The 12,985-nt window shown below is 46.5% G+C and overlaps 1 protein-coding gene across 1 annotated transcript in view; it reads right to left on the reverse strand.

Annotated features, from left to right (window-relative positions):
- The window catches only part of SPAG8 (sperm associated antigen 8), a 130,222-nt gene that overhangs the window by 69,671 nt on the left and 47,566 nt on the right, over window positions 1-12,985 (reverse strand). Inside the window, exon 4 of the mRNA XM_029583274.1 lies at window positions 9,360-9,405. Within this exon, the coding sequence (XP_029439134.1) occupies window positions 9,360-9,405 (46 nt within the window). The remainder of the gene's footprint in view (window positions 1-9,359; window positions 9,406-12,985) is intronic.

Here is a 12,985-nt window from a genome sequence, read left to right on the forward strand (position 1 = left end):
ATGGTAGTGGTCCGCAGCGCGGGGTACACCAATGAGGTCTCCATTCTAGAGATGGTACGGTAGTGGTCCGCAGCGCGGGGTACACCGATGAGGTTTCCACACTAGAGATGGTACGGTAGTGGTCCGTAGAGCGGAGGTACTCACAGTAGTGAAGGTTCCAGGAGAAGCCTCGGGAAATGGGACAGCAGCAGTCCAAGGCGAAAGGCCCTCCAAGGAGCGGATAGCCAGAGACGAGGAAGGGCCCTCCAAGGAGCGGGTACCCAAAGCGTCTCACGCCAAACGAGCAGGAACTGGAATGGGAAGTCCGTAGAGAGCGAAGCAGATTCTGCAATGAGGGAACTTGCTGCCAAGTCGTAGGTAGGCAGGGCCAGCCAGCTTAAATGTCCTGGAAGGATGATGTGATTAAGACTGGCCTATGCGCGCGCCTAGGGGATTCCAAGGGCCAGATAGTGGTCGGCAGCGTCCGCTGCATCCAGGGAGGCCCTGGAGTGGTAGGCAGGGCAGCCGAGGCCGCAAGTCTTCCCAACAGAGTCAAAGCTGTAAAGAAGGAGGTGAGCAACAGTGGTCGCAGCATTCTGTGACCGACGGGTGTAACAACATCAGGGTTATGTAGCGGCCTCTTTTGATGCCATCATCATTTACAGTGGAGATTGGGAGACAGGCCTATGTCAATTACAGGCAGTACTTACAAGTCTATGAAGGGCTGGACTGACAGCCAACCCCAAGAAATGTAAATTATAGGGTCAAGAAGTACAATATCTGGGATACTCCCTTGGGAGAGGAAACGTCCACCCACAGGCGCAGAAAATAGAAGCAATTACCCAAGTACCAATCCCACAGACAAAGAGTAAGGTGAGAGCCTTTATAGGTCTCATCAGTTACTATCGATGGCTCATACCAAACTTTTCAGAAAAAGCGGAACCCCTCACACACCTATTACAAAAGACAGCCCCGGAGAAGGTTAGATGGTCTGCAGAGGGAGAGGAAGCCTTCCAGATTTTAAAGAAAGCCATATGCTCTGAACCTATTCTGCTAAGCCCGGACTTTTCTAAGCCCTTTATAGCACAGACAGACGCATCAGAGGTGGGGCTAGGAGCCGTACTTGCACAAGAGAAAGAAGACCAAGAACACCCACAAGCCTTCATTAGCAGGAAGCTACTTCCCCGAGAGAGACGCTATTCTACGATAGAGAAAGATGCCTTAGCTGTCAAATGGGCCTTGGAGCCTTTTCGCTACTACCTACTGGGCCGCCAGTTCACACCGGTAATGGATCACCAACCCCTTGTCTGGGTCGCTCGGAATAAGGAGTCCAATGGACGAGTAATGAGGTGGTTTCTGGCTGATCTGGATCAGACAGACATCCGAGTTTGTCATCCAGGCACATAAACTTTCTTTCCAATCAGTCCTCAAGACAAAGATTCTTTAAGTTTGAAATTATTTATTGTACAGGTAGATTCTACTTACAATTGTTGCATCTCAATAGTGAGCCCCAAGGCAAAGATCTTTGGTAACTGGAAACAGGGTAGCAGGAGGGAGAAGAAGGTCTCTTGAGTTGCAGGAATTAATTTATGGTGGAGGTAGGGAGTTTGAGGGATATGAGGCTGATTTAGTCTTCAGAAGAAGGCAGTAAAAAAGAAGGTAAAAACTCGATCGTTTCAGGAGCTTTACAGAGCGCAGCTAGCTCTGGAGCCCGCATGGGCAAGACCTGGCTTTCGTCCTGAGCTGTTAAGGGAAACGCCAGCACAATCTGGGGGCAGGGGGGCAAGATCCAATGGCAGTGAGCCCAAGAACCATGTGACACAGGGGGGAGCATGAAGGACAGTCCCTTGAACTTATAAGGCACCTAGGAAGACTCAAGTTAGATTGAGGGACATTCAAGCTCTTCCGGTAGTGAGAGAAAGCTGAGGGGGGAGGGAGCTTCTCTTAAAGGCAAGGCTTACAGTCTTTTATCATGTGTTACAAAAAGTGTTTCAGTATCAAGAATCCTCAGAAGGAAGGATTGCACTAAACACAGTTAAACTACAGTATATATAGATACAAACATGTACCCACTGCTGGGGACAGAACACTCCCCATCTGGTATCACAAGATACCATTATATCATTATGATACCACTGTATCATTATGCAAGAGTGCAAAGTTTATTATAATTGGATCCTTCGACGTTCAGGGAAGTTAACGATCATCTCGGTCCCTCAGTCATCCAGGTAATGTCTTCTTCAAAGGATTTCACCAAGCTGAAACGAGAGATAGACAACACAAAGAGAGAAAGAGTCTCTGGGGTGGGCAACGGTCCATGGAATTCAAGTTTCTTCATGCGGCATGAGGAGCACCACCTCATTGATGGGCCTGTAGAAGATCTTGGTTGTCCCTTGGTTCACAGTCTTTACTTCAATCTTGCAAACGCTTCCATCGTTTCCGGGGTAAGTCTTGACGACGAGTCCCAGAGGCCAGCTGTTGCCTTGGTTTTGGCTGTTTTTGAGAAGGAAGAGGTCACCTTCTCGGATGTTGGGTTTGTTGGATTGCCACTTGCTTCTATACTGGAGAGTCGGCAAGTACTCTTTCTTCCAACGACTCCAAAAGGAGTTGGCAAGCTGCCGGACCCGTTTCCATCAACGCCTATAGAGCTCCCTGCCGTCAAAGTCTCCATGTGGCACAGGAATGTCAATAGTCTTTTGAGTTAAAAGCATGACATGCAATGTTCGACTCTTTACAGGCTCCTACGAAGTTGGTTCCACAGTCGGAGCAGGTCTGAGTGGCTGAACTGCAGATTTGAGCGTATACATGGAACCTTCTTGTCTGGTTGTAGATGTAGCCCAGTGCTACTTTGCTGTCCATGTAAAGATGGATAGCATCAATTTGCATGTCCTTCGGCTGTTAGTAACTCCACTATTTCCACTGCTAGCACCGTTCCACATAATTCCAGACGTGGCATGGTGTGGTTAGGCTGTGGTGCTAACTTGGCTTTGCCGAAGATGAAGCCCACACGCACTATCCCTTCTGTGTCTGTCACTCTCAAAAAGGCCACCGCAGCTGTGATCTTCACAGATGCGTCAGAGAAAATGCAGATCTCTTTGTGGCTGGTTGTATTGAGTGATATTGGGACATAAGTGTGTGGTATGTGGGACTGTTCAAGCACTTTTAGGGAGCTCTTCCATTTTTCCCATTCTGGCTCTACTGCTTGAGGTAGTGGGATGTCCCACTTGGTGGTACTTGATGAGAGTTCTCTTAACAAGAGTTCTCTTAACAAGTCTCTTCCTTGATTCGTGACTGGAACCACAAACCCCAGTGGATCATACAGACTGTTGACTATGGACAAAACACCTCGGCAAGTGTATGGTTTATCTTGGGTTAAGAACTCGACATAAGTCTTCAATATTTAATATGTCTTACATGATTTTATAATTTATTTACCCCACTTTGTTCATTACCCTTGTCCCCCCCCATATTCCTTCCCATCATTCTTTTCTATTTTGTTCCCCTTTTTTACTTAGATTTACCCCTTTTATGCCTATTCTACCCTTGTTCGCCAACTCTCTTTATGTTAACCGTTTTGTTCATTAACTACAATTGTAAAGCACTGTTGCTAATTTCAAATTGTCTGTAAACCGATGTGATGTTACTAAACTAATATTGGTAAAGAAAAACCTATAAATAAATACATAAATAAATAGAAAATACTCTTCTGTGATGAGCTGATAGGTTTGGGAATGAGCCCTCAGCTGTTCTATATGATACTTAAAGTTGGTGGGGTTCTCTGTGACCTTCTCCCTGTTCTGCCCCAGGTTATGCCACTCTCTTTCTATTCTGTGTTTATGCCTCTGTCTTCTTGCCTCAAATCTCTGCTTAGCTTTGTCTGTTGGCTTAGATAATCTCTTCAAATTATTGCTTTCATCCCCTCCTTCAGCATTTCTCCCTTTTTGCTCTGTGTCATTTCTTAATTCAATGGCTTCGGCTAGCTGTTCCAAGGTGTCTTTGTCTTTCTGTATTGCTGATTCAGCCATGTCAACAGCAAACATTTTTCTTTTGCCACTGAGTTAAAGGGAATAACTCTGAATTGCTTTAGAGGCAGATGGGTGAGGCTAGCTAACACTTCAGGGACGTTAGCCTAGGCTTTCTGCTCCCTTTCCCTGGAGTCAGCAGGGATCTGGTATCTATAGCAACCTTCAGTGGCAAATGTGTAACAGGAGAGATAGGGGAGAGGCAGAGCAGCTTTCACAATCGCTGTTCCTTTGGAGTTAGAAGATCTGGTATCTATGGCAACTAATTGCTCTCTGCTACTAGCCTGCTGGAGCATAGCTAGGGGAGGGGGGAGCTGCTCACAGGTGAGAAATTCTTCCTTGGCAAGAGGGAAGCTTGAACGGGCTTAAGTACTGTTGTTAAGTCTTTTGTCTAGTGTTCAATTCTGGCGGGCTTGCTCTTTGTATACCTTGCTTATAGCATAGGTTCATGTTACATCTGCAGTTTGCTTCTTTAATGCTTTGCAGACTCAAAGTCAGTTCTGAAAGTATAAGTCTTCACAATCGTAGGGTTTTTATATTTGATTCCCTTGCCTCTCACCACAGCTGGGAGGTGTGGAAGGCTTATTCAAGTGCAAGGCAGTGCTTCTAACAACCTTTCACCTTTAATGATTTCTACTCAGTGTAGACTTCCTTTCAATAGGCTGTGCTTTGGGGCTGAAATCCCTGTTTCATTGCACTGCATACAGTTCTTTTCACTGTTTTTACTGTTTAATTTTCCTGTTTGATACGAGTTTTTACTCTATTTACTTGAGTTTTTGCTATTTTCCTGGGTCATACCAGTTTTTACTGATCTGGATCAGACAGACATCTGAGTTTGCCATCCAGGCAGGTAAACTTTCTTTCCAATCAGTCCTCATGACAAAGATTCTTTAAGACTGAAATTATTTATTGTACAGGTAGATTCTACTTACAATTATTGCATCTCAAACGTGAGCCCCAAGGCAAAGATCTTTGGTAACTGGAGACAGGGTAGCAGGAGGGAGAAGACGGTCTCTTGAGTTTAAGGAATTAGTTTATGGTGGAGGTAGGGAGCTTGAGGGATATGAGGCTGATTTAGTCTTCAGAAGAAGGCAGTAAAAAAGGTAAAAACTCAATCGTTTCAGGAGCTTTACAGAGTGCAGCTAGCTCTGGAGCCCGCATGGGCAAGATTGAGCTTTCGTCCTGAGCTGCTAAGGGAAACGCCTGCACAAGCTGGGGGCAGGGGGCAAGGACCAATGGCAGCGAGCCTAAAAACCATGTGACACAAGGGGAGCATGAAGGACAGTCCCTTGAACCTATAAGGCACCTAGGAAGATTCAAGTTAGATTGAGGGGCATTCGAGCTCTTCCCATAGTGAGAGAAAGCTGAGGGGGAGGGAGCTTTCTCTTAAGGGCAAAGCTCACAGACTTTTATCATGGGTTACAAAAAGTGTTTCAGTAACAAGAATCCTCAGAAGGAAGGATTGCACTAAACACAGTTAAACTACAGTATATACAGATACAAACATGTACCCACTGCTGGGGACAGAACACTGGCACTCCAACCATTTGACTTTAAAGTCCAACACAGAGCAGGGAAAGCAAACGCAAATGATGACTTCCTTTCTAGGAAAGTCTCCCTTGTACAGGCAGGCGCTCAATTAAGGAAGGTTGAGCTGAGGGGGAGGGAATATGGTAGAGAACATGACAGAAAGCCTCAGACTGCTTTAAGGGACCGGCTCCAGCTAACTGGCCCGGTCCACCTTAAGACAGACAGGAAGGGGATCCTCGGGTGGGGGCATTTCCCTGAGGTAAGGGATAAAAAGGTGAGGCCCTGAGAGAGAGGAGAAGGCCCCAGGAAGAAGAAGGAAGCTGTAATTAATTGCTGTGTCTGTTTTGGAAGTTTTCTTTTGCTTGTCAGTCTGCTAAGGTAAGCAGGGGGTTTAGACAGGGCCGGGCGGGTGGGTTAGGTAGAGGAAGGGAGGGGAAGGTGAGGGGAGGGCGTTAGAGGATTCCCTCCGAGGCCGCTCCGATTTCGGAGCGGCCTCAGAGGGAACGGGGGTAGGCTGCGCGGCTCGGCGCGCACCGGCTATACAGAATCGGTCTCCGGCTGCGGGGGGAGAGGGCAAGTACCTTCACCGCCGCGGTTGAGGATATGCACCCGCTGCCTCGTCCACGCCGGGACCGAGGCGCCTCGTATGCCTCACCCGAACCTCGCCCGGGGGCTACGTCCCTGCTGCGATTCGGCCACCGAACCGAGGACTTACACCTCTGGGGGATCCCGGAAATCACCCCGGGAAACTCTATTGGGGGAGGGACCTTAGGGTATCACCGCAGGAGTGCGGGGCTCGATGCTGTAGAAGATTAGGTGAAAAGAAAGTAGAAAATAGAAAGTAGATTTGGAAAACACGCTCCGTGAGCGTGCAGGCTCTCCAAACTGCTTTGGAGACGGAAATTACTAAGTTGCTATGCTTCCTGTGGGGGTATATATACCCGTGCTGACGTCAGATCCCTCTCCAACTGCTAGCATGAGCATACTATACACATTCGTTCTGAGTCCATCTGGCTACACGCCAGGAAATTTCCTATTAACTGTTTCAGCCCCTTGTCCTCCTGAGGTCTTTTTGGCCCCTCCTCCTGAAGATAGTACTGGGGGCTCTGAAAAGAGATCTCCTCTGCTACTGCCAAAACCGGTGCTAAAATGGCTGTCGTTCCCATCCTCACTGGGTATCTCCTGGTGGAGCCTGCTTCAAGGTCCAGGATTCGATTTCTCCCCAGAAACAGGAAAAGATTTGCCTTCACCAAAGAAGGGGTCCCCCGAGCTAAAACAGAGAAACTCTCCGTTCTTCCTACACAAGTATGGCATAAGCTCCCATACCAGTTGCCCCTGTCATTCAGAGCTTCCCACCTCAGCAGGAGCCACCATAATGCAGCGTTTGTGGACTGAAAATAAACAAGCTGCCTCTTACCATCCTTTCTCTCAAAAGGGTATGCAACAAACACAGAGGATCCCTGCTGACTAAAGAAATGAAGAAATGGGGAAACTTTTCTATTACATCTTGGGGATAGCCTGCACAGAGCAGCAGTTGTTACCAGCCTGACCAGTAGAGTTAAGGGTAGCCTCTATGGAGTAGTAGTTGCCACTACCCTAAACAAAAGGCTTGTGGGTAGCCTTCACAGAGCGACAGTTGCTACTACCCTTAATAGAAGGTTTGGGGTTAGCCTGCATACAGTGGCAGTTGCTACTACCCAAAATAAAAACAAATCTGAATGGACCATATTGGTCTTTATCAGCTATCTTTCACTATGTTGCTATGTTTTTAAACTTTATTGTAAAGCCAAACAAAAACAGATAAAAGGATCCACACCGTGACCAAATTCCACCTTCCCAAGAAGGATATATTTATTTATTTATTTATTTATTTATTTAACCAATTTCTATTCCGTCGATTTGAAAATCTCGTCAGATTATAATTTCACGTACATAATGTATATCAGCGGAGAGGCCAAGATGAGAGGGGGGGGGGAAGGAAATCAGCACAACTCAATAGACAGGATCAAGCTAGAAAGGGGCCACTGACCACCCCCTTCCCAAACCCCCTACCACTGTTCACCCTATTCAACTAGGAAGAATGTCCCAGTAGAACAAGAACTTCCTGTTGCGCCCATCGGTCGCAGGCGGCTGCGACCTTTGTTGCTCAACTCCTTTCTCTATACAGCTCCGAGTCTGGGAAAGATGGCAGCATCTGCTTCTACACGCCGACCCTCATAGCGTGCCCGGGACGGCGTGGGCGCTCCCGGCAGCCATATTACATCCGGGGTTACCTAAGGCACGCGCACACGCGCCTGCCCCCTTCTTAAACGAGTCATAGTGGGAACCTCGGGGGCACCCCCACCACATGACGTCATCTGCCTACCATATTTAAGCTCAGCTGACTTCTTGCAATACGAGTTAGCAAGGATTCCTGTCCTGCTATTTCCACCATTCTGGGACTTCGCCTCGCTGTCCTTTCTGGGTGACCTAGGTACCCGCTCCTCAGGGGCCTTGCCGCACTCAGGGCTATTTGCTCCTTGGAGGGCCATCTCTCTGCCTCACTTCGTTACCAGTGAGTTCCTGCATCGTTCTCGGATGACCTCTTGCTGTTCCAGTTTCCGGTCTACTCGGTGCCTGATCTTCTATCTACTTCCTCAGAATCAGTGTGAGTACGGAACCTGCTCTTCTACCTTCATGGCACGGGTTCTCGGGTTACCCCACTTGAGGGCCACTACCGGAACCATCCTGCCTTGAGCAACTATTTCATCGGCTTCCAGCCTACCCTGCTCTGCGGACCACTACCGGAGTTGCCAGCACAAGCTACGCCTAGAGAAGGTATTCACCGAACTACTCCGCTCTGCGGAGTAGTTCGATGGACCAGCTTGCAGGTCATACTCTCTGGACTGACTCCATTGATCCGCTCCTTGGATCATCATTGGCTATATAATAAAGTTGTTTCCTCTGTTGTCTATCACTGCTGAGACCTCGCCTGTTGTGGTGAGTGCCCACAGGGCTCCTCCCTGTGGGTGGAGTCTACCATTTGCTAGAAACAGAAAAATATTGAGAAGCTGCAGGTGTCACAGTTCCCTATAAAGGATGATATCAGCAAACTCTTGTTCTCTGTTTCCATTTGCTAGTAGGGGAGCAAAACGCATGCACTTGGAGTGGTCTGATGGATAATAAGCAATACTTCTTTATTGAGAGGGAGGTGGATGCTTGAAATAGCCACCAGCAGAGGAAGTGGCAACCAAAACCATGACAGAAATTAAATATGCTTGGGACAGACACAGAGCATAGTGGTAAGAGAAGAGGCAGAGTAATAGGTAGAAGAAATGAAGGAGGAAAATTGAGTATTTGCTCAGGCATATCCAACTTTAGAGGGCACATGATGGAAAATGCAGTCAACTACTTTCTGGCCATTTTCTAGTGTAATGCTTCCAAAAAATCTGGGCAAACTGACATGAAGGAGCTACGGTTACAACCCTCAAATCATTAGGTTTTCAAGAAGTCTGGGGTAATTGACATGAAGCAGATTGGCCTCAATGGAAAAGGACAAGAGCCATATTTATTTGTTTATTTGAAAACATTTATTACCCGCCCTTCCTATGTTCAGGGTGGGGTACAAGGTACATATATAATTAAAAACAAACATCAATAATACAATAAAACCTTCATACAGTCATGTCACTAAAAACACAAAAAAAACAAACGTGCAGCCTATGGGAATATTAAGATGGAATACTTATCAAGAGTAGGCTTTTTGGCATAGGAATGTTTTTAATGACTTTTTAAAAAATTTGGGATCTTTTAATAACTTGATTTCATTTGAACTTATTTGCTGCTTACCAGATTTGGCTATAGAGTAGTCGCTCTATCATCTCTTCCCGTTTCCCTGTGAAGGAAAATAAAGAAAAATATTTGAACACAAATCTTCTCTTAATCCTCTGAGATTTTAACCTTAAAAATTGCTTCTTCTATTCCTATAGTAGCTCATTCTCCCACTGCATCCCAAGAAACTGACTTTAGTTAGGCATCTGCTTCAGGGATTGATTAGGGTTGAGGGAATGGGAGATAGGTTATGTTGGGCCTCTACTGCCTAACCGTAGCATTTGGCAAGGAGCTGCAATTACACCCCATCAGCAGGAAATAATAAACAACTTTTTGTTCCTGGTTTTAAAATGTTATCGATTCAAGACATTGTCACAAACCACCTACTGTACAAAGCCTTAAAAGGACTTGTCATTATAATAAATGGTTTGATCTCTGCAGATGAAACACAGAGGGTTCAAATTTGCCTTAAGAATTTGGATCTCATCATTTTCTATAGGGGTGTATCTGCACTGCTCGTCATTTCAGAGTCTGTCTTGATTCTCCAGAACCTGGTTTAGATGGACTTATTTGTGAGGTCTGTGGTCCAAGACGCATAAAAAGTTCACCAGGACCTCATCAATGCACTTTCAAAAATGACTCCAATAACTGTCAATTGCCATCAAAAAAGCATATTTCCAAGGCAATATCTTCTCCAGAGTACTCAGATATAATACCAGCACATATCTGGAGCATCTGAGCACAGGAAACAGAGAGGATTAAATGGACAATTTTCTCAGTGGAGGGGGGTGGGCAATTGAGTACCTCATGTACTGGGACCCATATTTTTCAATATATTTATAAATGTTCTGGAAAGGAATATGAGTGAAGTAATCAAATTTGCAGATGATACAAAATTATTCAGAGTAATTAAGAACATAAGAACATGCCATACTGGGTCAGACCAAGGGTCCATCAAACCCAGCATCCTGTTTCCAACAGAGGCCAAAAACCAGGCCACAAGAACCTGGCAATTACCCAAACACTAAGAAGAACCCATGCTACTGATACAATTAATAGCAGTGGCTATTCCCTAAGTAAACTCGATTAATAGCCGTTAATAGACTTCTCCTCCAAGAACTTATCCAATCCTTTTTTGAACCCAGCTACACTAACTGCACTAACCACATCCTCTGGCAACAAATTCCAGAGCTTTATTGTGCGTTGAGTGAAAAAGAATTTTCTCCGATTAGTCTTAAATGTGTTACTTGCTAACTTCATAGAGTGCCCCCTAGTCCTTCTATTATTCGAAAGTGTAAATAACTGAGTCACATCTACTCGTTCAAGACCTCTCATGATCTTAAAGACCTCTATCATATCCCCCCTCAGCCGTCTCTTCTCCAAGCTGAACAGCCCTAACCTCTTCAGCCTTTCCTCATAGGGGAGCTGTTCCATCTCCTTTATCATTTTGGTCGCCCTTCTCTGTACCTTCTCCATCGCAACTATATCTTTTTTGAGATGCGGCGACCAGAATTGTACACAGTATTCAAGGTGCGGGCTCAACATGGAGCGATACAGAGGCATTATGACATTTTCCATTCTATTAACCATTCCCTTCCTAATAATTCCCAACATTCTATTTGCTTTTTTGACTGCCGCAGCACACTGAGCCGACGATTTTAAAGTATTATCCACTATGATGCCTAGATCTTTCTCCTGGGTAGTAGCTCCCAATATGGAACCTAACATCGTGTAACTACAGCAAGGGTTATTTTTCCCTATATGCAACACCTTGCATTTGTCCATATTAAATTTCATCTGCCATTTGGATGCCCAATCCTCCAGTCTTGCAAGGTCCTCCTGTAATGAATCACAGTCTGCCTGTGATTTAACTACTCTGAATAATTTTGTATCATCCGCAAATTTGATAACCTCACTCGTCGTATTCCTTTCCAGATCATTTATATATATATTGAAAAGCACCGGTCCAAGTACAGATCCCTGAGGCACTCCACTGTTTACCCTTTTCCACTGAGAAAATTGTCCATTTAATCCTACTCTCTGTTTCCTGTCTTTTAACCAGTTTGTAATCCACGAAAGGATATCGCCTCCTATCCCATGACTTTTTAGTTTTCGTAGAAGCCTCTCATGAGGGACTTTGTCAAACGCCTTCTGAAAATCCAAATACACTACATCTACCGGTTCACCTTTATCCACATGTTTATTAACCCCTTCAAAAAAATGAAGCAGATTTGTTAGGCAAGACTTCCCTTGGGTAAATCCATGTTGACTGTGTCCCATTAAATCATGTCTTTCTATGTGCTCTACGATTTTGATCTTGAGAATAGTTTCCACTATTTTTCCCGGCACTGAAGTCAGGCTCACTGGTCTATAGTTACCCGGATCGCCCCTAGAGCCTTTTTTAAATATTGGGGTTACATTGGCCACCCTCCATATTCTTAATGTTTTTTTCCCTGTACGTACCAGGATCAGTCCAGGACACCTGGGTTGTGACCCCGCACCAGTAGATGGAGACAGATTAAAACTTGTGGGCGGAGCTACATATGCTCCTGTGCCAGTCACAGCCCCTCAGTCTTACTCTGTCTCCAGTAGGTGGTGCAGGTGTAGTCACAGCCTCTGGGTGCCCTGAGGACTGATTCTTAGTTTAGTCAGGGTTATTTTAGTTCTTTTACTAATTTTCTGCTCAGTTTGTTTTTTAACGTAAATTTTTAATTCTAATTCTGGTTAGAGTAGTTAAACGGAAGCTGTCCGTCCTGCCTCCCAGGGGGGTGGGAAGGTTCTGAGAGGACCATCCCCCCCTGGTTGAGGCCGCTGCTGAGGGTCGAGGACCCGAACTGCCAAAGCAGCAGCGTCGGGGTGACACCGGGGAGCCCGGTTCACTCACCCCCAACAGGAGCAGGAGCCCCAGGACCCTGGACAGCGGCAGGTTTGATTAAAAAAAAAAAAAAAAAAGTGTATTTTTTATTTTTTCTTTGTTTGTGTCGGCTCTCCGTTTTTTCTTCTTCGCCAGGGGGGAAATAGGTCCTCGGTTCGGCGAGGGGAGGGGAGTTTTTCGGCGCTTTAAATTTTAAATTTTATTTTTATTTTTCCTTCGCGTTCCCACGCGACTGTGAGGATGCCTCGGGGTACAGTTTGCCGCGCTTGCGGCTCGGCGTGCGCGCGGCTCTCCCGTGAGGGGATTTGTTCCGCCTGCGTTCCGGGCGGGGAGGGACCGTCTACAACAAGCAGGGGGGTCCGTTCCCGGTCGGTGCGGTCACCGTCGCGCACTCCCACCGTTTCTGTCACGCCAGCTGACCCCTTCCCGCTCAGTGCGGGAGCGGCGGCCATCTTGGCTTCTGTTCATGAAGTCAGGCAGGAACCTGCAGGGGATTCTGCCGTGCCTCCCGCGTTGTCGCCTCAACAACGGTCTTCAGGGGGGGCTTCCACCGGGGGGGCTAAGTCCCCGGATGGTGATGATTCGGTCACCTCAGATTCGGAGTCTTCGTTTTCGGCAGATTTTGCCCTCCTGCTGCGCAAAGTTTTAAAATACAAGGGCCGCAGGCGCAAGGAGCTGCATAGCCACTCCAAAAGGGACACTCCAAAGAAGAAAAAATCCCGGGATGACCCTGCGACAAGAAAACGGACACCAAGAGGTGTCCCGCAGG

The sequence above is a fragment of the Rhinatrema bivittatum genome, chromosome 1, assembly GCF_901001135.1.
Source record: "Rhinatrema bivittatum chromosome 1, aRhiBiv1.1, whole genome shotgun sequence".
Taxonomy (NCBI): Eukaryota; Metazoa; Chordata; class Amphibia; order Gymnophiona; family Rhinatrematidae; genus Rhinatrema; species Rhinatrema bivittatum.